At 45.0% G+C, this 26605-nt stretch overlaps 1 protein-coding gene across 1 annotated transcript; it reads right to left on the bottom strand.

The window, feature by feature from the left end:
- Nucleotides 1-1836: 1836 nt before the first annotated feature.
- Nucleotides 1837-25555, bottom strand: SLX4 (SLX4 structure-specific endonuclease subunit). Its single transcript, XM_082490429.1, has 14 exons — nt 25055-25555; nt 23607-23873; nt 22604-22778; nt 20622-20837; nt 19435-19649; nt 18017-18330; nt 16589-16871; nt 15169-15257; nt 11874-12020; nt 9974-10143; nt 6372-8830; nt 4630-4732; nt 3925-4407; nt 1837-3394 (listed from the first exon to the last, which is right to left on the bottom strand). Exons 1-14 carry the CDS (start codon nt 25422-25424, stop codon nt 3058-3060), a joined length of 5628 nt encoding a protein of 1875 aa, XP_082346555.1. The 5' UTR covers nt 25425-25555; the 3' UTR covers nt 1837-3057.
- Between the last annotated feature and the right edge of the window lie 1050 nt (nt 25556-26605).

Here is a 26605-nt window from a genome sequence, read left to right as displayed (position 1 = left end):
CTGGCACTGTAAAAGTGTAATACCCAGGCTGTGTTGGCCCAGCGGAAGGGGAAGGCACAGCAGCCACCACTCTGCGCTTTACAGCATGCTCATATTTCGTAGCGAATTGGCCCCTCTGTGGGTCTTGGCCGTTGGCAGAGGTGATGGGATCACACCCATGTAAGCAATGCCACTAAGACAGGGTGACTTCTGGAGTAAGTAGGCGCACAGAACTGTGCCTGTGTAAGGAAACAGCTCTCTTCTCACTTGTGAGATTATTACATAAACATCTGCAGGACAGCTTTTCAGAATAAACCTATTGAGACTTATTTTTTTCAGGCAGGAAATGTGCCAGTACACAAACCAACATGGTGTAGCTGCAAAGGAGTATCCATAATCGATCCCACAGCCCATTTGATTGTCGCAGGGAATTCAGAAGCAGGGTTTTGCAAAGCTCACACAGAGCTCACATGGTACACGTGCTTTGTGCAATGCCAGTAACATATCTGCTCCTTTCTTTAACTGATAAAAACAACTAATACCTTAGTTCAAAAGGTACTTTTTTCTGCAGCCTTGGAAGCGTAAAACAGAAGTATCAAAATATTTTTGATAGCTACACAGTTGGAAATAAAAAATGATGACAATGTCTTTTCCAAGACAAACAAGCCTGCATTAGGAAGGTAAGAAAACACAGAAATATATACAAATCAAACTGTTTGGCAACACATTATCACTGGCAGATGGCAGCACCCGCGTTAGCTTTGGGAAGCACTCTTTGCTTATGGATAAATGAAGCAGGGAAATGAATAATTGCTTTCAGATAATTTGCAGCGTATGTCAGATCTGTCCTTGTGGTCTTGAAGGCTGTAAAAGATTTTAAGTCCTTTTCTCATCATCTGAGAAAAGTTTTAGAATTACAAGAGACGTTTTGTCAGCTTCAGCAACAAGAAAGCATTGAGGCAAACCTCTGCAGAGTGCTCACCTCCAAACACTGACAGCGCAGACAGGATATTTAAAATCATCTTTCCACATGAGGCAAAGACTGCCCGGTTGTAAGGTTTAAGGATGACAAAGATAGGGGGATGGAGACATTTCAGTGACTACAATTCATATTTTTTTCATAACACACTAAACAGATTTTTTTATGACACAATGCTATTTGAGTAATTGTAATTTATATCCATTGAACTGTGACACTCTGTTCACAGAAGGTTAAGATATAATAACCAATTACAAAATCTTTGATCATAAATATAATTCTTACCTAAAGAAAGAGGAAAAAAAGCTGGGAAAGGCTCTTATTTATTTTCCCATATTAAGACTGGTAAGTAGGACGTGAGCTTTTTCCGTGTATGAAGTGTGTGCTTGAGAGAGAAATACATGGAACACTGAGGGAAACAACATTTCCTAGAATGCCACTTAAAGCGAGCCTTGTCCTTTTCACGTACCAAAGTCATCTCCCAGCAGCTCTTGCACAAGAAGGTGGGGGAGGAAAAGTGATGCGACTGCCAAGGAAGAAAACCATCCCAAATTCCTGAAAATTCACCATTTTGCCCATTTCCCCCTCACCAGCAGCTCTCCCCTCCAAGGCCAGACCACACTCTTCCCCCCAGGTCTCCCTTACCTTTGCGCAGCTCGTCTCTTTCCAAGTCGCCAATTCATCAGCCACTGCTGCGTGATCGCTCCCATTCCACCTCTCCTTCCTGCCGGGCGCCCGTGACAACTCCTATTCCTCCAGTTCTCTGCTTGGGAGTTTCAGCCAGTACAGGCACAGAGTGCGGACTCTCCTGCTCTTGGCTGGACCCAGTGTTGCTGCTTAGAACCCCCCCAAGTCTGTCATAAGACGTTATTTATAGTTTATCATCACCTTACAAATTGTTTATTGTATATAATATAAATCAAATAAAACCAAGGATAAACTTTATCAAAAATAGAGAAATATTTATGAGTTCCAAATATATAAATACGTTTAGAAATCTGGCTTTTTTTTTTTTTTGAAGTGTTGTGTCCACATTTTGTTGAGTGAGACTCTCTGCAGACTCAGAACTGCCAGAACAGACAAAAGTCAGAAGATGTGAAAATAAATACATAAAAGACAACAATTTAGGGTCCAAGGCTTCCCGCAGAGTCTCAGACAGTTTACAACCTAAGATCAGTCCAGTTTGGAAACGAGCCTGATCAGAGACGTGGGTTTAGATCAGGTTGTAAGAAGTGCTGAAGAGATCCAGTGGGCACTATAATACTGTTGTCTTAAAAACACCTGTCGAGGACATACTCAAGCTACACTGAGAAGGTAAAACGGCGCTCAGGAAATGCAGCAGATGGTATCTCTAACAGATCCAGCACGCAAGTGAATGTACAGAACTGAATGTTCGCATCTAAAGGGCTTTCAGATGACATCTCGTGTCAGAGGGCGCTTTTGGGAGCCATCACAAAGAGACCAGAAAAAACACCTCCACTGTTTGGCAGCCATTTAAGAAACACAGATTTAGGAGTTTTACCAGAGATTACAAATGGAACCAAAGACAGAAGAAAGGCATCGTATTTCCACAATGCTTTCTGCCTTAACCATCAGCAGGGCAATCGTATGCTGAAGAAAGGAAGACAGAAGTCCCTGGGCTCTAAAGATTCAGTGCTTTACACAGGGGAAAGGGGACCAGTTCCTGGCAGGTGGGTTATTCTACCAAATACTGGAGTTCGAAGGGTGAAGCATTTTGCAGCCCAAGGCCAGGGAAAAGGTCTTGGCAAGTGTTGCGGGGGAAAGCACCATCAAGAAGAAAAATTGGGGACCTAAAACCTATTAGAAAAATGGAGAGGAAAAAAAAAAGGCACAGGAAGAAAATCGGGGGGAAAAAAAGAGGCTCCAGACGACCTGTGTGCTGAAGGCAGGACAGCGACTGGAGGAGTGTGCAATTCGTTAGAGCCATTCTCCAGCGTGTCATCTGACAGCAGGCCACAAGGAGGAGCAGTGCACCCACAGACCACAGCACCACTGCTAGCACCAGCCTGGAACGGATTTCCAGCTTCTGGGGAAGGCCTCCACGTACAAAATTTTCAGGATGGAGGAGTGGGCTCCATTCAGTATCGTCTCCTCTGTTTTTTGTTCCCTTTCCTTTTCTGTTCCTTCTCTTTCCGGGCTCTGGCTGTGGTAAATGTGATACAGTGAGCATCTAAAAAATCCAGCAGCTTTGCCTTGGAAATTTTAATGCCATTCTGTTTCAGCTCTGTGTGCAGGTCAGCCAGCTCGATTGGCTCATAAAAGAGAATCTTGCGGTAGAGGGCTGTGTTTGAACGGATGTAGCACCTTACTGCCTCCAGCTTTTCTTCTTCCCGAGCTGCTGCCTGAGATGCTGGAAGCTCCTCTTCCTCCTCCTCAGATGCAAAAGCACAGGCTTCAAATCCATTCATGAAAGAACTAAAAGCAAGATCAAGTAGACCAGAGATGAAGGAAAGAACAGGCCATCGAGAACAGGACCAGAGCTCCCCAGTTCCTCGGTGGCCAACCCCAGTGAGTACCCTCGATAGGATCCCAGACTCTCCATTACCTGCACCCACAAAATGAGCAAAGCAGAACATGGCACATGTTCTGCAAACCTCCTTGCCGAGTAGTGCTGTGCCGTCCTCTCCCTACTCTGGCTGCAGGCTCTCAGCCAACACTGAGGGCTCCTTACCCTCTAACTTGCATGCCAGGCATGCCAGATTCGGATCTTGCCCACGTGGAGCTACAGGCACTTTTGTGTTCTGAGAATAGCTCACTGGGAATTAGACTAAAAAAACCCAAAGCCTATTTCTGTTGTAGGAGCATGTTGACCTTCAAATGATAAGCCTAAGGAGGTGGCAGGGCCACTGTAGGCCACATGGACGCTCACTTCTTTGTTTGCCACGTTCCTAGCTCATCTCTGTCTCGCACCATTGACTGCTTTGTTTAGTATTTTGTTCCCTTACCTCTGTGAACCAAAAGAGATGTCACTCCCATCCACTGAAGAAACTGCAGACTCCTGAGATGCTGAGAGCACTGATTCCTCACCATCAGCTGCCAGAGACCATCTCTCTGGAGATACAGATGACCTTTTCTGCTCTTTGGCTCCTTCTGGGTGATGTGTCACTTTAGTTCCCTCCTTGGGTGCTGCACAGGCTGTTTCATGGGATCCAACAAGCTCATCATCAGCTCTCCCCACAGGGAGCACTGAAGAAGCCGTAGCAACCTGCTTCCTCTTGCCCACAGCCCTGGAGGCATTGGCACGCTTTCGACCTGCAGTCTGGTCCACCTTTGACTGCCTAGAGCGTTTGGCCGGCGACTTCCGCTGGGGAGGCTGGGAAGATGGGATTTCATCCTCAAAGTCAGAGTCCACGTCCTGGTGAGTATACTGGAATATCTCCTTCAGCTTCAACACCATCTGGCGTTTTGGGAGAGCACGAACTCCAAATCTGAAAGAGAAAGGTGGGAGCTTCAGTTAAGATGATGTCACAGCTCAGGAAGGGGCTTGGGCCAGGAAGTCCAGTGGTCTGCTGGAAAAGTGTGACATGACCTCAAAAAACACTGACTGGAGCTTCACCAAGGTTTCCCTTTCAGCCCAGGGGCTTGCCTTCACGCTACCTGCCAGCAAGTTCCTGCTCATAAGGAGATATACTCGTGGAGGTAATGCTAACCTGCTCAGCTCCTTCTTCAGCTGTGGGGTCTCCATCATGGAGTAAGCTGGCATTGGTGTCATCGGAGTGCTGGGAGGCTTGTCATTCTCCTGACAAGAAGGTTCTGCAGCAGGATGAAATTACCATGATCAGAATTAGTACAGAAAGGACTCAGAACAGCTGATATCTTCCCCTATTAGTGGCAGATAACCTAATATTATATAATAATTGTTTAAATAGCACTACTTTTCTACAAGCTCTTTTAATTATTACTCAGCTTCATACTGCACAGAACAGTCAACACTTTTTTTTCCCCTAAGCTGGGATACTTGGGTTTTACTGCCTTTAAATCAGAAAACAGCTTAAATTAAGACATATGTCACGCCTGAATACGAACCCCATTCAGGGCTTTGTTAGAACAGGCAACATTTAAAAGGCAGTTAAAAAAAACCCCATGTTTACTGAATTCTGTGAAGTGGTTCTTCTCCCAGGAAGGAAATTTCGTAACAGGAACCTGCAGAATCACAGAGAATCACAGAATAGTCAGGGTTGGAAGGGACCTCTGGAGATCATCTAGTCCAACCCCCCTGCCAGAGCAGGGTCACCTACAACAGGTTGCACAGGACAGCGTCCAGGCGGGTTTTGAATGTCTCCAGAGTGGGAGACTCCACAACCTCTCTGGGCAGCCTGTTCCAGTGCTCCACTACCCTCAAAGTGAAGAAGTCCCTCCTCATGTTAAGATGGAACTTCCTATGTTCAAGCTTGTGCCCATTACCCCTCGTCCTATCAATGGGCACCACTGAAAAAAGACTCCTCCCATCCCTCTGGCATCCTCCCTTTAAGTATTTGAAAGCATTAATAAGATCCCCCCTCATTCTTCTTTTCTCTAGACTAAAGAGACCCAAGTTCCTCAGCCTTTCCTCATATGAAAGATGTTCTAATCCCCTAATCATCTTCGTAGCCCTTTGCTGGACCCTCTCCAGCAGATCCCTGTCTTTCTTGAACTGGGGAGCCCAGAACTGGACACAGTACTCCAGATGTGGCCTCACCAGGGCAGAGTAGAGGGGGAGGATGACCTCCCTCGACCTGCTGGCCACACTCTTTTTGATGCACCCCAGGATGCCATTGGCCCTCTTGGCCGCCAGGGCACATTGCTGGCTCATGGTCATCCTGTTGTCCACCAGGACTCCCGGGTCCCTTTCCACAGAGCTGCTCTCCAGGAGGTCAGCCCCCAACCTGTACTGATGCGTGGGGTTATTCCTCCCCAGATGCAGTACCCTACATTTACCCTTGTTGAATTTCATTAGGTTCCTCTCTGCCCAGAAGAAGAAACTGAGCAAGTCAGGCTCCTGGGGTCCTGAGTTAGATACTGATTTAATGATACCAATTTACTAATATTGTGAAGCACAGTCAATCCTCACACGTCATGTTCTAAACACCTGTTAAACTCATCACTTAGTATGGCATAATTAATAATACATTTAATTAGATACTATGAGATCAATTACTGGTCTTAGATGGAAGGAACCACGCAAGGATATGTGCCAGGCATGCAGAGGTCTGTTATGAAGGCGCAGAACCAGCAAAGAGAAGGCAGCACCAGACAGCACTGCATCCGCAGAGCTTTGCAGGAAAGCAGGCGTGAAGCCTACCCATGGGCTGGACCCTTTCAATGGATCAAGTGAACTCTAGGTGAGAGGACTACTTAAAATGAAAACAACTGAACCTAGTCAAATAAATCTAGTCTCAATACAAGCTCTCACCAGGAGTCTTTACAGGATCTGTCCGACAGGCACCTGCTGCAGCTGACAACCTCTGAGACAGAGGAAGCATCTCTGGAAATTCATCTTCCTCCTCTTCTCCATTCCAGTCATCCCAGATTTTGGAGTTCAGGTAACTTGGTCTACTGCCCACTGGTGAACATGCCTCAATAGGGCTCTTTTCAAGACAGAGCAAAGTTGTTCTTCTGCCAACAGGACTGCCTCGAAGAGGGGTACTGCCCCTAATTTCCTGCGCATGGGCTGGGCTCTCCCACTGGTCATGCCAAGAGTCTGCTTTGGCGCTGCTGGCAGTGTTGGTCTTTGCACGGCTGACCTGTTTGGAGTCCTGGCTGTTAGCTCTGACTGGCGACAGATAGTCAACGTGCCAGCAGTCATCAACGGGGACCGGGGGCTCGTCACAAAGCAAGACGCTACTACTCACAGAAGGCAGACTTATTTCCTTTTCACTGTCTTCCACCTCAACCACACTGATGTTTGCTTTCTCTTCCAATGACTGCTCGTGGCACGGAGGCACAGGTTTGGATAAAAATGAGATCTTGGCGCACTTACTTTCTATGTTGGTGTGGCCAGGGGAGATGAAAACTGAATCCACTGGAGAAACTGGTGGGGAGTTCTTGGAAAATGATCCTGCTGCTGGGCTGCTGGAAGGGCTCCTTTCACTGACTGAGGTCTCCATAGGCAAATGGTTGTCTGACAATGTTGTTTCACGAACTTCTATTAAATTTCCAGCCATTTCATGGTTACTATTACCTGCTGCTAAGTTCTTTGTATTGAGTTTAGATCCTGAACTCTTTAACAAATTAATACTTGTGACCTCAGTCTGTGTTGAGAAATTTCTGCTTTTGCTCAGAACTGGTGTGTCTGGCACTAGCCAGGAGCTGTCTGTACCTGAAGACATTTCATGACCGAGCCTTTTTTGGGAGCTCAGGTTTGGACTCCGTTTGCTCTCTGTACAAGCATCTGCTTTGCTGAGAGGCAATTCAGTGGGTATCTTTACATCATTACTTATAGGCACTGTATCTGTAAGATCACATGAGACCTGGGTTGATCTCTGCTCTGTTTCAGTGACTGATGAGTTAGGTTCAGGTTTGGGTATCTCGGGACCTCGTTCTATGTTTGTACATTTCAGTCGCCCAGGGATTTCCATTTCCTTCAGAGCAAAGACTGACTCTGGCAACTTCTTGTTTTGTTGTAACTCCATTTCATCATCAGAAGATAAAACAATAACATCGCCTTCCTTGTCCCCCTGAGCTGCAGCATCCTGAGTTCTGATGACTGGTGGTGACAACACAGGGACATACATCTGCTTGTTTAAATCAACACTGCGAAGCTCTTCTGGAGAAATTACATTGTCGTTTCTTGATGCAGTATCCAGCTCGTTGGCTTTCTGAAAGGGTGTGTCATCAGATGGGAATGATATTTCCTTTTTGTTTTGCTTTGGTGTTGCCACATGTTCTCTGGCAAACTTTCTCTCTGATTTTGGAGATGCAGGTGAAGAGCCAACAGCAGGAAAAAGGGGCACATAAGGTTTGGGAGGAGGAGTCCTGTAAAAAACGTTCCTATGTGGAGAGAGGTCTTTTTGTGACTTGTTGTACAGAAGTGAATCATTAACATCAACATGTTTTTCACTAGGAGCCTTTCCTGATTCTCTGATAACTTCTTTCACTGGGGAAAGCTCACAGTATTCCCCCTGAGTTGCAGAAAACAAGTGTTCATAGCTTTCATTTATATTAGTATCACCGTTGAGGCCAGGAAACTGTTTTTCACAGTGATCTGCCCCATCATGTGAGACCTGAGATGACTTGGAATCCTTCACATCTTCACATCTCCTCACAGTCTCTCCTTCATTAGTGGTGGCACCATGGGATGCTACGTCCCATTTTTGAGGTTCACTGTGGTGAGGAACAAAAGTGGTCTGTACAGCATTCACACTCTTGCACCTATTTATATTCTGCATTTTCTCTTCTGCAGACAAGTCACATTTAGATCTTTCCACATCATTGTCATCCCTCAAATCTTTGAAGTTGTTGCTTATTGAAGCAGATTCAGATCTCTCTACCTCTTCTTCCTCAGTTTGCTGGTTCGTACCTTGGGCTGCCTCAGTATCACTGCAGATGCTGCAGTCTGTTCCCTCGCTCACCTCTGTTTCACCTTGAACCATCTTTCTCTGAGTTGCAGCAAACTCATAGATTTCCTCCAGCTCCTGTTCACCCACCGCATTGTCATCTTCCTTCTGGCATTCAGCGTTCAGCAAAGCTACTTCTTCCTCATCTTCACCCACCCACACTGACTTCAAGAGGTCTTGGAAGTTCTCAGCTCTGTCCTCGCAATCTTTTTCATCCCTCACAGAGATAAGATCATCTTCTGAATCCACTCCAGAAGACACCTGACTCTCTCCAGCATTGTTTTCACACTTTGCCATCAGTTCCCTCACACCAAACCTGCAAAGATATAATAGGAATGTTAGTATTTTCTTCCTCCAGTATTTCTTCACCATTTGACTGCCTGATCAGTCTTGTGAGCCTTGTAATTTACATGAGGATGCTGGTTTCCTAAGACATACAAGATCCAGTATACTCCTAAAATCTGGAATTCCCTTTTCCAGGTGTCACTCATGTGAAAGCATTAGGCTCACTCTTCCTTTTTTATGTCTGAGACTAAACAGCTATATGACTACACTAAAACCCCTTTGCTATTTGCACTGATGAGAGCCCCATGGAATGGCTGGATGATGTCTGTCACTTGCAAGCTCCATGGCTTTCTGGAGTGACAGGGCACCTCTGCACATGTAATTTGGCAAGACCCAGCCATTTTCCGTCAGTATCTCAGCAACTGCTCCTATTTCAAGCTCTTTAATTAGCGCGCACCTAGGATCATGACCGAGACCATGGCTGACACAACACGTTAGGATTCTAATGCAAGTGTTGTTCAGATTAAGTGCATCGCTAGTGCAATGCTTTGAGAATCAGATACAGAAAATATGCTCATCATCACCGTCAACATCATCTGTCAATAAAGATCCTGAGACAAAACTCTTGGCAAAAGTTTGCTATTGAACATAGAAAAACTCACACAGATGCAATCTGAAGAGAGACTCACAGAAAAGATGAGGGGTAGAATGATCACAGAATCACAGAATCGTCTAGGTTGGAAGGGACCTTTAAGATCATCAAGTTCAATCATCAACCTAACACTGTCAAAACCACCACTAAACCATGTCCCTCAGCACCACGTCTACACGTCTTTTAAATACCTCCAGGGATGGCAATTCCACTACTCCCCTGGGAAGCATGTTCCAATACTTGACAACGCTTTTGGTGAAGAATCTAAACCTCTCCTGGCATAACTTGAGGCCATTTCCTCTTGTCCTATCACTTGTTACTTGGGAGAAGAGACTGACCCCCACCTCGCTACAAAATCCTTTCAGATAGTTGTAGAGAGCGATCTTATGTTCAAGTTTCATTTAAGATGTAAGCAGAGGACTATGGAATTTGTAAGCCACTAAAACTGCAAGGGAAGATATCAGGTTGGGGTCTGTATGGCTGAAAGCACGAGGGGATTCAAAACATGCTCATGACACAAACCTGGCAGCCAGAGCCCCCACCTGGGGCAGCACCCCAGCAGGAATGTCAGCATCAGCAGCATAAAGGTATCGCAAGAATGCACACACCGCCTCTCCCGTCACGTCACTCAGCAGCACACGGCGTGTCTGCACGTTCCCATCCTCCTCCACTAAGAACCCTTCGCTGTGAACCTGGGGTAGGTAGAAAGCAAAAAAAGTCTATTTGCTGGTAAAGGAATGGCAACACCAATGTTCTTGTTCATGTCAGCTTATTCCTTTCATTCGTTAAAGTCTCATCCTGGGACCAGGACCTGATGCCTCAGAGGGAATCTAAAATGACCAGTTATGCAGAGCTTCATTTCCTTCCTGACCCTACAGCTGTTAGCTTGGATAAAGTTTGACTACTCAGACTGTTTTAGTGGTGCATATAAATGATGGTCTTAGAGTCCTCCAGTTAGTTTTGGAATCAAATTACTTCCCAGAGCACCATTTCCAGAGTTATCAATACCTCTCTACAAGCGAGCTTCCTCTGATCTGTTTTAAATTTACCTACCCTTGGTGCATTGCCAAAATGCCAGTTCTCCTGGTGCCTCACAGGAAAAGAGACACCATACAAAATACTGCTCCCCTCAACTGGACCATTATCTGTGTGGGTCCAGCTTGACCTCAGGTTTTGGTGAAAATGCATCTTCAGTTCGGGAAGGTCTTACTTCCTTTTCAGCCAGATCCTGTATTGCGCTATCTGAAACTCTCTCCAAAGTCAGAGGACACCATGCAACAGAAAACACGAGCTCCAGAGTCATCTCTGATTAATTTCTGTCTCCTTGTTACCCAAAATCTCCAACAAAGAGCACTCCCTCACCTATACAGAAAATAAACATGAAACACTGTTCTGCAGGTGGGGGTCTTACAGGAAAACAACCCTCTGCCACGATCAAAAATACAGCACGGGGCCAATCCCACAACTCTACCCACACAAATGATTCCTGCCCATGAAAACAGTCGATGGGAATGCTGAAGCCAGGCAGAGTTGCAGGGAAATAATAAGAGAACATGGCTAACCCAGTTGTTTTTAAAGTCATTTGATCTATGGGCACATGCATATTTGCTAATGGTTGTGAAGATCCCTTAAACAAATTTCACCTAAGACTGCTGTATGGCATATATGAACCTGCTCCCCCTCCCCAAACTCTCATGGATGCCTTAGAAATGGCCTGAGTCACCCTGGGTGGAAACCGCTGCCAACATGCACGAGGATAAAACTGATTCCACTGTTTTTCCACAAGGACAGCTCTAAAGAAAGCTTCCTTTGTCAGGGAGCTGGCTGTATGGACTGGCAGCAGCTCTGTGAAAGAGTAGAGTTAAATCTTAGGCTCAGTGCCTTTCACTGTCCCGACAGGAGACTGCATAGGAGCAGGCTGGGAACTGTTCAACCCAAAATGCTTCTGGGAACAGAACAACTACTTCACTAGACTTGCAAAATTCAGCGCAGCTACCTCCAAAGCAACTCTGAGAGTGACAAAACCTCTGTGTAGATTATTTTCAAGTACTTCCCAGAATCTCTCTATTCAGGCTCAGGCTTCCCGGCCTGGGTGACAGGCAGGACACACCAAGATGGACAAGGCAGTCTGCACTTGGCACAGGTACAAAAATTCAAGGTCAAAAATCACTTAGGAAGCTTCCTCCATTGCTCATGGGCAGAAGAGGGATCCTTGCCTCCTCATAGCCCCCCTGGACAAAGTACTACATTTTCCACCACTTTGTCAGGATTCTGGTTTCCTCAGCTGAAAAACCAGTGCAGATCCAGAGGCACTTGCCATCAGGCCCAGCTTTGTGCCGATTCTGTCGTGTTAACTGATTGTAGGTGTGGGCAACCTGGGCTTTCCTGAAGCAGAAGAGGAAAGTATGTCAGCAGTACTTACAAATTGAACAGCCTGCGGACACCGTGCGTACAACACAAACATGTGGGTATAAAGGACTTCCCCAGAGTCCACCTGGAACTGGACATCACTTAAGTGGGGGTTGTTGACCATTGCACTGAAATCTTCAGCCAGCAACCTGAGACAGGACTAGAACACAGAAGGAACACAAAGACTGAAGTTACATTACAGCGGTCACACAATTCCCTGAAAAATAAGAAGGGAATAACCCAGTTTGTCAGCACTGCTGTACTGTGGGCCCCAATCGGGATACACTGCCTCTGCCTCCTGAAGATAACTGTCAGCATTATCAACCTCAGGTCCTCCCATACGACAAATAAGCAGACAAGTCTTAACAGACATTTCTGGCTTTGTTTTCCTCGGCTTTTTCAGAGTCTGGCAATTGTGAAGAAAGGGCAGTTGTGTTGTATTCGACTATACTTGTTCTGCCTTGTATTACAGCAAATTATCACCCTCAGATCTTCACCACACCATTTCCTGATGTGGTCTAGCCACTGCCTAGAGTTGGCTTCTTGATCTACTGCCTTCCACCACATTTTTAGGAAACTGCAATTTCCACTTTGATGGACTTGAACTCAATTCACTATAATTAGAGTAAGAGGAAAGAGGATGACTCAGGGATGGGGTAATGAGCCTTTCTTCTCACATTCACTGTCTGGCAGTGACAGCTGAGAAGAGCAGCTCCACAACAAGGGGCCCATATAGAATAAAACTAATGGAGGTGCCTAGTTCAAAGCAATTTATGTGCATGTTACTGAAACCCCTTTTGAAAATTCCACTCAATTATAAAAAAGAAACATAATTTCAATTATCATTCTAGAACCCCTTGCTGGAATTTTGGGGAGGGGTGGCTGACTGAGCTACCTGTGACTGGCTACTGGTGATGGTAAGGTCAGGCCTGGGCTACGCTTCCACAGACAGCAGTGATGAACACTGTTTCTGCTCTGGAGCTGCTCCCAGTACAAACACACCGCAGGCAATCTTCTAAAGGCTCAGATCCCTCTAGGCAAGTGTTGCTCTGGCTGTGGCCAGTGCTCCAGAGAAGTGTGAAATACCCTCAGCTCACGGTTGAGAAGCTGTCTGACTGTAAGTGGAAACCAGTTTAGAGTTAACACACTAATCATTGACCTTGCGCTTTTCAAACCTATTGCAGAGTTGAGGAACTGCAAGTTCTATTCCAGTGAACATCTGCATGAGATGCAGTTCCACCTGGAACAACACAGCTCTGTTTTATTAGCAGGTTTCTACATTAGCAGTGGACTGTGGAAACCCAACCTTTCTACTCACTCCAGCATGTGTTTGCGGGCAGCCAACACTAATTAGCACCAAAACAGCAGCACACACCAGAACACTTCTTCCAGGCCTTCATAGGTGGGCTAGAGAAGACTCTGCATGTCGTGGCAGTGGTGTGGACTGATCTCCAAGGGGAAGACAGGAAGCTCAGTCTGGAAACTAATCTGGTGTTTCTTGCTTTCTTATTCTTGGCAGGTAGGATACCTGCAAGACAGTACCTCAGGAAGCCAGCAAACACAGACTCCTGATGCTACGTTCCAGGCAGCAAGCCCAGAACAGCTTTCCTGCTGATGCTAAAATTACGAATCAGGAATGGGGAAATTAAATAAGGCTAGAAACCTCCTGGCTGCACCATCCTCTGTGCAAAGCAAACGTGCCGGTCTGAAGGCAGCACCAAGCGGCCATGTGCTCCTGTGGGGGAGTACACACCAGAACACGCTCTCCTACCGAGAAGGCCAGCCAGACTGGACTTCACAGGCGTGACAAAAGTCTTAAGCATGGGTGGGGGACCAATGCAATGGATGTATTTGCTCTACATGGTTAAACTCTGTCTGTGCTCATATAAAGCACAAATCTCTCCCACTGGCAATCCAACTCTTCAGCAACACTTCATTTGCTCAGGAAAACTATCATGGAATCAAACTAAATCTGAAAAAATGATCATACTGGTTTTTCTGGTAGCAACTGAGTTTCAACAACAGTATCAGAACAGTTTCTGTATTGCTAAAGGCCTCTGGTTCAATTGGCTCAGAAGCTTATAAAACAAGATGTTTTTTTCCTGCTAAGGATTTTTTTTTTTAATATCCCCAAAGAATATCTAGAGTTTCTGTAACAAGTAGCTGGGATGCTCCAGTTCGGTAGATTCCCACCTCAGAGAACTGTCTCTTTTTACAAGTCTCTTAATTCTATTAGCACAATATGAAAGTGGGTCCTCAAGGCATCAAAATTTATCTGGCATCAAAAGCTATTAGCTTTCATGGCATGATTATTTATTATCAAACCAAAGATAGTAAGTTTCACCAGATAAAGTGGCTGACCCTGGTAGGAAGATGAATTACGGGTTTTTTACATGCACTTCAACTGAAGAAAACTGATTATATATCCATGGGTGATTACACATCCACTGGCGTATCTGGGGTAAGATGTGATCTACAGAACACTACTAGCCTGATAAAAAAATCATCTGTGACTTACTAGCCTGTATTCTTCACCTATTCACCACAGACAGGACACAGACAATTTTCAAGCTAGATCTGATATGCATTCTCGAAATTGAGGATTCTCTATACTAAACCTTTTAAAAGCTCACATTAGCAGCAAAGAAGTGCTCATCTTGAATGGACCTCACAGCATTCCACATCATCTATCAGGCTGTTATGCCAAATGAGAGGATTTAGTGTGAGTCAGCCAGTCCTTGCAAGAATTCTCTCTTCCACTGCAAGGTACGGCATGGAGAGGAAGGTGACAAGAGGAGGAACAGCCCAGTTCAGAACCACCCAAAGTAGTTGGGGGTGTGAGCGTGGAGGAAGCACCAGGCGGCTCTTGTCCCTTCTGGGCTGCAGCCAGTTTTCTCTTGGATAGCCTGGGCATTAAAGCAGAGTTCTGCCGAACGTGGTGCAGCTGCACTCCTAGTTCCTACCCCCGAATACTCTTAGTGCTATACATAACTGTTTAACCTGGTTCTTTTTATATGAACTATGCACAAATTGGCCTTATGTTACCTGTCATTTTAAATCACCTCTCTCATCAGTGCCGAAAAATCCACAGGCCTGCCTGTGGGCATCACTGAAATACATGCTGATCTCACCTGTGCCCACGATGATTCCTGAGTGACTGCGAACCTTAAATACCTCTTTGTTTCTACAGTAAGGAATGGGAAATATTCCATACTTCTATGAATTGCACAAATGCAATAGTTTTTTTTTTTTCTTACAGTGCTAAATAAATAAAAAAAAAAAGTGGGAAAAAAAAGGGTTGTCCTTACTCTTTTACTGCTGCTCGTCAGAAGGCTCTTCTCTTTGGATGGGGGCACAAAGCCACTATGTGGCATATCGCTGGAAGGCAGTTCTTGTCCTCAAAGAAAAAAAACGCGCATCACAAATCACATACAACTCCTTTGTGAGACAGCGTGATCTCCTAACATGATCCTTGCTGTGACAGCTCCCCGAGACAACTGCTATAAGCAACCTGACCGAGCTGAAGGCTCAGCCTCTCCCTCACGCCTTTATTGGAGGGTTTGGCTCAGGGCTGTGACAGGCTGTGGGTACCCGAGTACCATTCAGCCACAACCAGCACCAATCTACTGCACATCTATGCGTGCCACCATGCTCCTTTGCTTTCACGTCTCAGTCTTCCTCCAGTGGGGAAAAAATGACGACTCAGAGCGGGATGGGACATGCCACCGTCCCATCCTAGCAGACAGGCAGGACGCATCTTGGATCCGCATTTCAACCCCAACAAAATGCTGTGAGCCCGCACGAGGCAGCCAGCGAAATCAGTTTTGCACAGCCTGAGCCCTGTGGTAATCTACAGAGTACGCAGAACAGGATGTAGAGCAACAGAAAGAATTAATGTTTTCAGAAATGGGTTCTGGTGCATTAGTGTCTGCACAGTGTTTTCTCCACCTGGTCTCATTTACACACACAATATACATTTATGTGCAGAAATTATTTCCCTCACCCAGGAAGCTGTATCTCCACTGAAATCTCAGGAATAGTTTTATAGGATCAGGAATCATTTGCTGCAGTTTAGTAGGGAAGTGACAAATACTATACCCAAGTGAAAATGCAGACAGGTGAATTTAGCAGCCATGTTCTCTTTCACAGGTGAACAGGAGACACACAACACATACTGCTGAATAGCCAGGCCATTTTAAGGGATATCATTGACCTTGAAATGTGCAGTTGTGCACCACGTGCAACTATGACTCGGGACATTAGAGAGCTGCCCATAGAGGAATTCTAGATGTTCTATTTTTTCAACTCTGTACAGGTACAGATAAACTTCAGGTTTGTGTAATCTTTGTACCAACGTAAAATCATTCCTCTTGCACGTCTCTTTCACCTGAATGTCTCAAGACCTCAAAAGACAGTGCACATAACAGAAAGACTGTCCAAATAGCTGGGATGAGCATTTTGGCCCAGCTGCTGAACATGCCTGGTAGAAAATACTTTGATATTTTAAGGGAATTTTAAAATATGGGATTTATGAATAATTTCAGAAACATCAGCTTGATTGTAACTAAAACTGACTGCAGAAAAATGTCCCTCCACAGTATCACCTCTTGGATCAACAACAACATCCTGTGGGTGCCGTCACGGCTCTCCTAACTCAGCACAGCAAAAGTCTGGCTCTGTGCAGCTGAAAGGACTGGGGACAGGGATCACAGAGCTGCCAGAACTCACCTGGCTGCTCCGCTGCCTGAACGTGGTCAACATCAAGGTTCCACTGAGTGAGGGTAAGTCCTTCCTTGGCCAACTCAACAAGGTCCTGCAGCGTCTGAACATCCTTCTGGCTGGGAGATAAAAACTGCCCATCTCCTTCACGGCCTGACTTGGATTCATCAGATGTTTGGCCTCCAACCTCTGTGCAAGTGGGCTCATGAGAAGTGAGGTCTGGCTGAATTTGCTGGGATACTTTTGGCTGATCAGATCCCACTGAAGGCAAAAGGTTCTCTGGCTTATGATTCTGATCAAAAGAGGGGGAAAAAAAAGACACCAATAAATTAGGTCTCGCTTTATGTATTTGCAGAGCTCACAGTAGTCTCTACTTCATACTTTTGAAACATCTAGTAAAGGATTACAGAATGTTCCCCAGGTACATGGGCTTCAGTGGCAAAAGCTCTCTGCAGTTTTATGAAGGAGTCTCCAGAGATAAGACAGCTCTGAACAGAAGAAAGGAAAATACAACAGAAAATGCAGAAAAGGTGGTTCCTCCAGGAACATGTCTGTGCAGGCAATTGCCAAGCAGGGAGAAAGGATGGTGGAAATGCTCCCACTCCAACATCTAAATATTTCGTTATAGCTGGAGTGCCTGGCAACGGTCACAGATGAAGCTCTCCAGGTGCTCCTGTTCTGAGTTCTGAAATGCTTTTGCAATTACATGTAACTAAATCAAACTTTCACCTTGGAGCTGATATTTTCCAGGTCTGGTCTCTGTTTCCCAATAAAAATAGTTTTGTTTGTTTATTTCTGACTAAAAATGGTTTAGCCATTTCTGTGAATGGAAAGAACCAGAGGGAAAACACACTCTTGCCATGATTTTAAAGGCCTTTCTACTCTTTATTTTTTTAACTTCTCTGGCAGTTTTTCGCTTGAATGAAAGGTCAACAATCTTCATAGAATGGAGTCCCTCCACTACAGCCCTAGCCTGCAATAAGCCAGTGAAAAACTCTGGGCTTTTACAAGGGCAGAATTATTAAGTAAAGCACCTATATATGCACAGTAGTTTTTGAACAGAAGCACCAAATAATTCTTCTTCAAGGAAAGAACGAAGGAAGAGAAGTGATATCCTTCTTCTCAGAGAGCAACAACGTGATGAGAGACTAAAAGAGCTTTGTCTGTTTCTGTAGGCTTGTTTTGTAAAAATGCAGAACACTGAAAGAGGCAGGAGATCTAGGTGAAAAACAGAATGAAACAGTGGTACTGAAAAACGGATCAAAGTCCACATGCATCAAGAGGCAGTGGGATGGGACAACAGGACACGAGCAGTGAGTATGAGTATGCAGAGGCAGGGGATCGCTCGTTTAAATACCAAATGAGGAAACAGAAGGGTTACAGAGCAAGTGAACTGGGGCACACAAGTATCAGAACAAGGACAACAGAGCATCGCACCTGCACAGGCTTCCACGGTACAATTGGAGGGGTTAATTCAGCAGTGTAGAATGATTCAGGGTCACAGGGTCCCGTCAGAGCACTGATATTCCATAAAAAGCACTCCCTGGTTTTGGACAATGGCAAGAGCCAGGTTGCTTTCCCAGATTCATCCTCCAAAATCCTACTAGTGGGAAGCTGAGGGGTGGGAGGGAATTCCACCTCTTCTGCAAGCAGCATAGCAACTCGCTCTTGGATCCTTTTGCGGGCCTTCTCTGGGTCCTGAAGCAGTAATGGTGGAGGTGCAGTTGGCCCTCTTTTACGCCGTTTTTTCTCTTTAAAACGAAAAGGAAGAAGAACTCAAATAAATATACAGCTGAACACATAGAGCAGAGGAGCTAAACATGCCAGGTCCTTCAGGTGTTGAAGTCAGTGATGACCGAAAGGCAGCTACAAGCCGAACACAGCTCTTAAAAGATTTCCACAGGGAGTCGAAAGCCTCACATCACCCTTATGGGAGACATGAACTCCAGAAAAGACTGACTCCTGCTCACATTGCTCTGCTGCCTGTTGGGAGTGGTCACATCTTTACAAGATGTGATCATTATGAAAGCTACTGATATCCATGCCATCTACCTCCCAGACCCATGGAACGGTGCCTGTATGGCACTTGACTAAATCCCAGTGCTTCGCAAAAAAGGGAGAAAAAAACCCTGCCAACAAATCCATGAAAGATTCCTTTTCTTGTGTACTTGTCACTGATTATATCAAACCACAGCTCACAGAAACACTGCACAGCTTCATTTGGGAATCTTCTGCCTTACTACCACCCAACCCCAAATCCAACTGGCAGTACTTACTGCCAGGAGGCAGTGGCACAAAGAGTGAATTCTCCCCTCTACACAGCACTCAATGCTCTCCCCTGGCAGTTGTCTTCCTTCCTAAACCTTTTTACACGCTGAAATAGCAAAGCACATGCTCAACAGCATGTAGTATACACATATGTCCACTATAAAAAGAAAACAGAGATGAGAGATAAGGCTGAAAAAGCTGCATTAATCCAGGTTGCAGCAGGATGAATAGGAAAAATCTATTGCAGGAGAAATAGCAATAATCTGTTCACATTATTTCTTTTCACTTCCACAGTTTACAAAAAACAAGAGCTTATCTTAAGAATATTTTACAGATTCAAAACAATCAATCAGTGAAAAAAATCATGAGATTCCTAAGGGATTTCACTAAAACCCACAGACATTCTGCAACCTTTCTTGACTGTGTGTGGATACTGCATATTGTTGAAGCTTTGACAGCTTAAATAAAACAGAAACAGGGCTGTCATCCCTCCTATACCCAACAAGAAAGCTTTGGTGAAGTGCAAGCTGTGCTACGTTACTCCTCCAATAACACAGCCTTTGATACTAACTCACTTCAACACATACCTGATCCTGGCTTCCATTTGATTGGCAAAGCAGCCACTGGTTTCACATTTGTAACTGATTTTGCTTGTTCCTGCTTTTCTTGCTCCAACAGAGAGCGTGACATTGCCATAGCAACCAGCAAATCTTCATCCTTAGTCTCCATTTTGGCCCTCTTCTGCGTTTTTTTTGACTCCTCTTTGGAAGAGCCTTTTCGCTTTGACCTGCTTGGTTGATTGCTGAAATACAAGAATGCAGCAGGAAGCCCAAGTTAATGTGACTGGATCACAGACAAGAAACACTGAACACTCCAGACCAGCTGCTCTACTGGCTCAGAGAGATTCCCATATCCACGATAATGAAAAACTATTCAGTACCTTCTTCCCTAGCACAGAGCAAAGTATTTCTTATCACCCATGGAATTTAGAGCAATTTAGAGAAAGTCCTGTTTTGAAAGGTAATCACAAGACCACAGCACTGATGTTTACATCTGCTACCTCTATCTTGAATGCTTTTTTGTACCTAAGGGGAAAAAAGTTGAAGCAGGGCAAAACCAAGATTGCCAGAAAATGCTTTCCCACTCTTTCGCTTCTGCGGGGAACAGGCAATGGTCCTTCCTCAGCACAAAGGGACTTACGAGCCCTTCTACAAATTCAGTCAGGCACCTCTTGCTGTACTCCGAATTTTATGCTCAAATCCAAGACAGCAGATGCAGCTCTGCATTTCAAAACACCACGTCTGTTTCCTGTTTGGCTCAGGGTGTAAAGCATTATATCCAGTACAGCCACAAGCCGAATAGCTGAGGCATTGGCATGAGAGATGCTCAGGAGAGACTGCATACTCATACTATGTGGTTTGCTTAATAAACTCACACGCACCGTTCAGCTTTACTGCACAGTTGTCTCCTAGAGCACAAATATTTCTGACACACCAGTGCAAGATTATTTAGACCCCATTTTGCTCCTGCCTGCTGACTTTTAAAGTCAGCCATCACCTGACCACTTCTGAAGGAAAGCAGTATGATTTCTCCAACTACCTACCACATTCTCCTCATGTGGTACTGGGTCATGGCTCCACTTGACCTTCTTTGGACTTTGGGCCCACCCAGAGTGTGAGTCTGCCTCGCTTCTACCGTTCATCCCCAGGAGCACAAGGTCAATGTCTCTCAGGCCAAAGTAAGTAACCAGCATATTTTATTTTCACCAGCTTACCTGGGACACTGAAGAGGTGCATCACCAAGCGTGGACACCTGCAACTGCACTGCCTGAAGAAGCAGCTTAGGAGGAACATCCATCTCGACAGCACAGCGTTTCAAGTGACTGACTCGGCTCTGTGGGGTTTGGAACTGCTTCCCGCAGATGGGACATTCAGGGACCAGTGGTTTGCTGGAGGATGACATCTGTGCTTCTTCCATCTCATCCAGACACCTGTAAGATGACGGCAAAGCTTACCTCTGAAAACTTTAAAACTGTCTGCGCTAAGATTTAAACCATGTTAAAGAAAAGGAAGCACAATAATCTCTAATATCTGTAACAGCCAGAGAAACATCACCTAAAGAAGCAAGAATTATGTGCCCACCACTGTGACAAATATGACATGTTAACAGTTACACAGAGATTATGGCCTCAGAGGCATTTTAAAAACATTTTGCTCAGAAGCAAGCACAGGCAATAACCTTCTTTAACTTCATCATGTGTACATTACCTATTCTGTCTTTCTGCATTCATTCTAACATCCCAGCTAACTTATAAACTACCATTAAAAAAAGAATGACCCTACCAGAGAAATGGCAAGTCTTTCTTATCCAAAACAGGACTACTTCTTGTCCTTCTTACTACTTTTGTAGGCATGACCATATGCAGTGTCAAGAACACAAGCGTTTTCAAGCCAGGTATCTCACTTGACAAGGACAGTGTTTTATGCCATAGAAGAGGGATCAGTCAAAATTAACACCGCATTCAAGAGTGCAAGATAATGAACTTCTAATAATTTCTGGTAGGTCAAAACTATGTAAAAAATTTTAATGTTTCTTTTTGTGTCCTCTCCAAAGAGATTTAGAGTGTGAAATCCTGGATCTGCAGTACCTGATATGAAAATCACTCCCCGATTAGGTAATGACACACACAATGGTCTCCGTGTAAGAAACCATTCATCTGATGTACTAGGACCGGTGATTACTAGTTTGCCACTGCATCTATCCATCTACAGCTTTACCTCTTGTGATAAAGACTGCTATCAAAAAATCCATGGCTAGTATAACCTTGTAATCTCATCTTACGATTACACGCTTAATAGTTCAGAAAGCAGACAATTTAAAAAAAAAACAAACATTTCTGACACACCGTCACTGTTTTACAACCTCTGTCCTCTCAAGCAGCAGTAAGCATCTGAAGACAGAAACAGCAATCCCACCTCTAAAGCTGCAGCTGCAGACAACCCTAATGAGCGTGAGCCACTCAATAACGTGATGTAGGACTGGACAAATCAAATCACCCTTGCCCTCTGAAAGTGCTGGAATTAAGAAATTACAACCATTCAAATGTGCTGTTTCTGCTACTTTCTCAACGGAGAAGCACACACTTTTAATTTACAAAGAGCTATCTGTACATAATATATTAACAGTACTTGACACCACTAAGGAAACTGTTAAATTGAGGGCACTAATTTCAATTTAATTGCATGCATTCTGACAAAAGAGAAGGCAGGGACGCCCTCCCTTAGCCTCTCTACTCTCACTGTCAAAGCTCTACAGTGCAAGTTAGTCATCTTTCTGAATATCACCTTTCCCTCAGCAAACAGCTGGGATACACAGTGACATACTAGATGTCCTTAGACAAACAATTTTTAGCAAAATAGATCAAACATGACTCTGTTGACTGAAAATGCCAGATCTCAGAATCTGCAGTAGAGGGTCCTCATTAATTTTGCTAGCCACTTTACAATCACAGCTCCGCTGCCACAATACTGATGAAAGCAGCATTAGCCTTACCGCACACATCCAGTGTGCCCTTGTGGGGCAAAACAATCAGCCTCCACTTTGAGATAAAACCGACTTGTTAATTCAAGCCATAAAGGTCAATGTCACCATGCAGCTTCCCCTTCTACCATTTTCTTTAATGGCTAAGCTGAGCGAGCAGTCTATAAGGTTAAGGGGGAGAGGATGTGGAAAGGACATATCAAGCTGGTCTTTCACCTGTTAACATGCTGCTCTCGTCGTGTTGTGTTCATGGCTGAGAGATCCTTCTGGCAGATCTGACAAAAAAACAAGCCTACATCCTCTAGGCTTGCCAGGGCTTCCTCTTTGGTTTCCTGCTGAAGAGCCAAAGCCAGAGCACCGTCATGCTCCATGGATGGAAGATGGTGGGTATCTGGCAAAGAAGGGAAAGATGATCTAAGATAGAAAACTAAGAATCCTGTATGAAAGGCGTGGAGCTGTTATGCTTGTCATTATTAGTTTATTAAGCTAGACACGTAAAAAGAAATTGCAATCTTTCTCTTGCATCTTCATCTTTGATCTCTCACAAGGGAATGTACAAACTGCACTTTAAATGCCACAGGCCTGCACTAGCTGAGGAGCAGGAGGTGGCAATTTGTTCACAGTACATCCTACGCAGAGCCAAATGAAGGGTAAATTTTGGCTAAAGTTTCTGGGAAGAACATGGGATGGTTTACACCACATACTATAACACAGCAGATTTTCATGTCCATACAGAACCAACAGGACCTTGACTTATGAAGAACCAAACCAGAGAAAAATTGCTGTCAATTTAATTCATCTGCATAGAACACATTACTTTTGTAGAGTGCTTGGAGATCTACCAAAGACAGGGCCTACCTAAGAGTCACATTTACCTAACAGCTGCCTAACACTGTCCCATGGGAAGGGTGACAAAGTTCACTGATCCTGTTGGAATTTCAACCTGTTTCCAAGACGACAATTATTCCTCCAGAATTGAGCATAAGTTTAATTCAGCCTCAGAGAAAAGCTGGGAGAAAAGTATGGATAGTCCTTTAACAATAGAGAAAGCAAGTTTCCGCAGCAATCCGGAGTGATTTATTCAGTGCTGCACACCGAGCTGCACACTGAGGCTAGCTGGGAACAAAGCCCAGGAATCCGGACTGCTTCTCATGCAACCATTCTCACCAGCCCACAGCACTCTTTTCTGCACGTACAAGAGCTAACAGGAGAAACGTACCATTCTCTGGTGGGTTCTGCTCCTGGCTTTCGTCAGGGAAATCCCCACTGGCTACAGACTTTGGCAAGCTATCATCGTCTGTGCTGTGCTTCAGCTGTTCAGGTGCTACTCTCTTGAACTGCTGCATCCTCTCCACTACCAGCTCTGCTACCCGCATCTTCGACCCTGCGAGCAGTGGTATCTTTGAGGTGGGTGAAGAGCAGGTCCCTGGCTGCGTAGCAGGATGGAAGGATAATGTAGTCTGGGAACAGCCACTCAGAGGATTTACTAGAGGGGGAGAAAACACCAGAGCTTTACCGATCAGTTTTAGGCACATAGCTGAGCTGCCCAGAGAGCTGCTGGGAAGCCTTCCCCTACAGCAGCCTAAGCCAGACACAGTTTTGCAACAGCCATTCTTAGAGGAAGAAGAGAACAACGTGTTTAGTTATTACATGACTTTATACTTGATAACCACAGTAACAGCATCAGGCTTCTGTGCTACAGTGGAGTTTAGATATCTCTATATCCCTTTTAGAGGAAGGAATATTAAGGAAGGTCTCGCCTGAAGGTCACGAGCAAGAACAACAAGCAAGGCAGCCCTACTGCCCCACTTTCCCCAGCATTCCCACCGCAGAATGTCCTGTGGTTCCTGCCGTTCTTCGCTCTGATCTCCAAACCCTATCTGTGACACGAACTTTCAGGCTCTGAGCTGAAGGGCCCGTGAGTTCCCAAAGAGAGGTGGCAGCAAGCAGCAGGTAGAGGCGATGCCAGACTAACACCTCCACATACCACTGCTCTGCTTGAGGTACCCCGTGGTTATGGGCAGCATGTAAGATGGGACCAACTATCTCGCCAGACCATTATCTTGTCTCTGAGTACGGTCAGCAGCACCTACTTAAGAAAGGACAATCGGACAGGACAGGAACAAAATAATCCTTCTATTGGCTGACCTTATTTATCAGTTTAAGGACTCCCTGCACTGGTGACTGCATTCTGGTCATCATGTTTAATAACCACTGAAGGACTAATCCTTTATGAATTAATCCAACACCTTTCTTAACTTGTTTATATTTCTGGCCTTGACAACATCCAGTGGCAATATATTTCACAACACAACGATGCACTGGGTGAAAAAGTACCTCAATATATTCTTAGCTTGCTTCTAGATGATTTGAGGGTGTTTTTCTCAGTTCTGATTTTGCAAAAAACAGTGAACTCCTTAAAACATCACCAAGGCTTCACCTTACTGAAGGACATCTTCTGCCTGCCTGTAGCACAGACCGCACTCCTAGGTTAAACCCCTGGGTAAGCCTAAGTAGCTAAGGGTAGATGGAAACACAAGATGCAAGTCTGCTTTGACCAGTGCTGCTATGCGTCCCCTCCAGCTGGACTTCTGAAGAGCCCCACGGAACTACGGAGTGCTTTCAGTCCTTGCCTATGTTCTTTTTGAAAGATTTTAGTTCACTCACCTGTCAGGGTCTTCTGGCTACACTCACTGGCCACCGTGCTCAGCTGGCTGGCAGGGAAAGGGTTTCTCTTTCCATCCCCTTGTGCAGTCTCACCACTACTACAGGCCACAGCGTCACCATCTTCTTTGTGCACCAACGTTTGTTCCTTTGGACCCCAACCTTGAGACAAGTTTGTTGCCTTCACTGCTGGTAAGTGATGATGGTTTTGGCTCTTTGCAGCAGCTTTGCCTCTTCTTAATTTGCTTTTTGCTACAGTGCTCTTTGACCTGTTCTGAGCCCTCTTTGCTGCCTCAGCATCCCCAGCTTTTTTCTTCGCTCTACCCAAAAGATTTGCCCACAACTCTTTAAAATCACTGTCCTGTTCATCCATTGGCCTGCAGGTTCCAGTACCACTGTGGTCTAACGACACTGTGAGGACGGGAGGGCAGGGGAAGACAGTAGAGTCGGTTCAGGTTTGCATCCTCCGTGACCTGCAATTTTCACCAAGTCCCTTCCACCACCTTGAATATCTCCATTCCCCAGACTTCAATGAGGTCAACACAGTGGGCACCTCTCTGCTGTTCTGACAGTTCATTCTTCCACACTTAATTCACAGCCATTTTGTAGAGCACATTCTCTCTCCAAGGACCTCGCTTGCTTTCACACATAATGCATCGACAAGTTGGTTCTTCAGAGGTCTTGAGACCATAAGTTAAGCACCTTGGTTCGTACAGAACATGCATAGGATCTTTGTGATATGCTTTAGGACTTCAGAAAGACACTTAAAGCTCTAAAAATAAAATAAAATAAAGGTGATTATGTAGGATGGTATGTGCAGATGAACTGTGGGACAGGGCTGAGGTAGAACTCCGAAGGAGAGAATTTGTATAAAATAGTAAGATCAGAAAAAGCACATATTGACCCAAAACACTATCACTGTGATTGTACTACAGACATGCACAAGCCACATTAGGAAAGAAGAGGAAAGTGTTCAAAACAGATATCTGATACTGGGTAGGCTTTTGTCCTGGAGCTCAGGATTTGAGACTGTCCTTTTTTAAAATGTATTCATACTTACATTTATATAACACAAGACCAGGGAATGCAGCAGGGGAGGAAAAAAAAACATCCTTCAGATCAAGCAGCCATTCTAGAGTGTAAAATTCTGCTTTGCGACACTGCAGCTTTAAAGAGGAGAGCCCGACCTCATTTTGAGAAGTAAATAAAGGCAGTTTCTGGCATTTCAGAAGGGTTTCTGGGACAAGTGTGAGAACATCTCTGTCAAACACGTTCATCCTTTCTCTCCTCTTACGCCACGGCTGCTCCCATTCAGGATTAGCTCTCCTGCCAACACTGAACTCTTCCTCCGAGTACTCAATAAACCATGGCACTGACCATGTTTCCCAAACTGCAGTCAAATACACAAGGTAAACAGACTAAACAAATGGTATTTTTAAATGAATTTCTTAATCTTTTCAGCTACAATAAGAACAGCAGTACTAGCTAGGGATTACTTGGAACAGCACTAGGTACAATGTCCAGATGGAAATGCCATCAAGCCCCAGGCAACAT

The sequence above is a fragment of the Vanellus vanellus genome (genome assembly GCF_965231255.1).
Source record: "Vanellus vanellus genome assembly, chromosome: 14".
NCBI lineage: Eukaryota > Metazoa > Chordata > Aves > Charadriiformes > Charadriidae > Vanellus > Vanellus vanellus.
This window is presented reverse-complemented; position numbering and strand designations above follow the sequence as displayed.

Bases quoted from the DNA above. Each gene is read 5' to 3' on its own strand.
- SLX4 (XM_082490429.1), bottom strand. From the start codon at position 25,424: ATGGATGAACAGGACAGTGATTTTAAAGAGTTGTGGGCAAATCTTTTG. The intron at 15,258-16,588 runs GTGAGTTCTGGC...TTTTTCTTTGAG, and splicing joins TCAGGCAGCGGAGCAGCCAG to GACAAGAACTGCCTTCCAGC. The intron at 4,733-6,371 runs GTGAGAGCTTGT...ATCCTGCTGCAG, and splicing joins AGATCCTGTAAAGACTCCTG to AACCTTCTTGTCAGGAGAAT.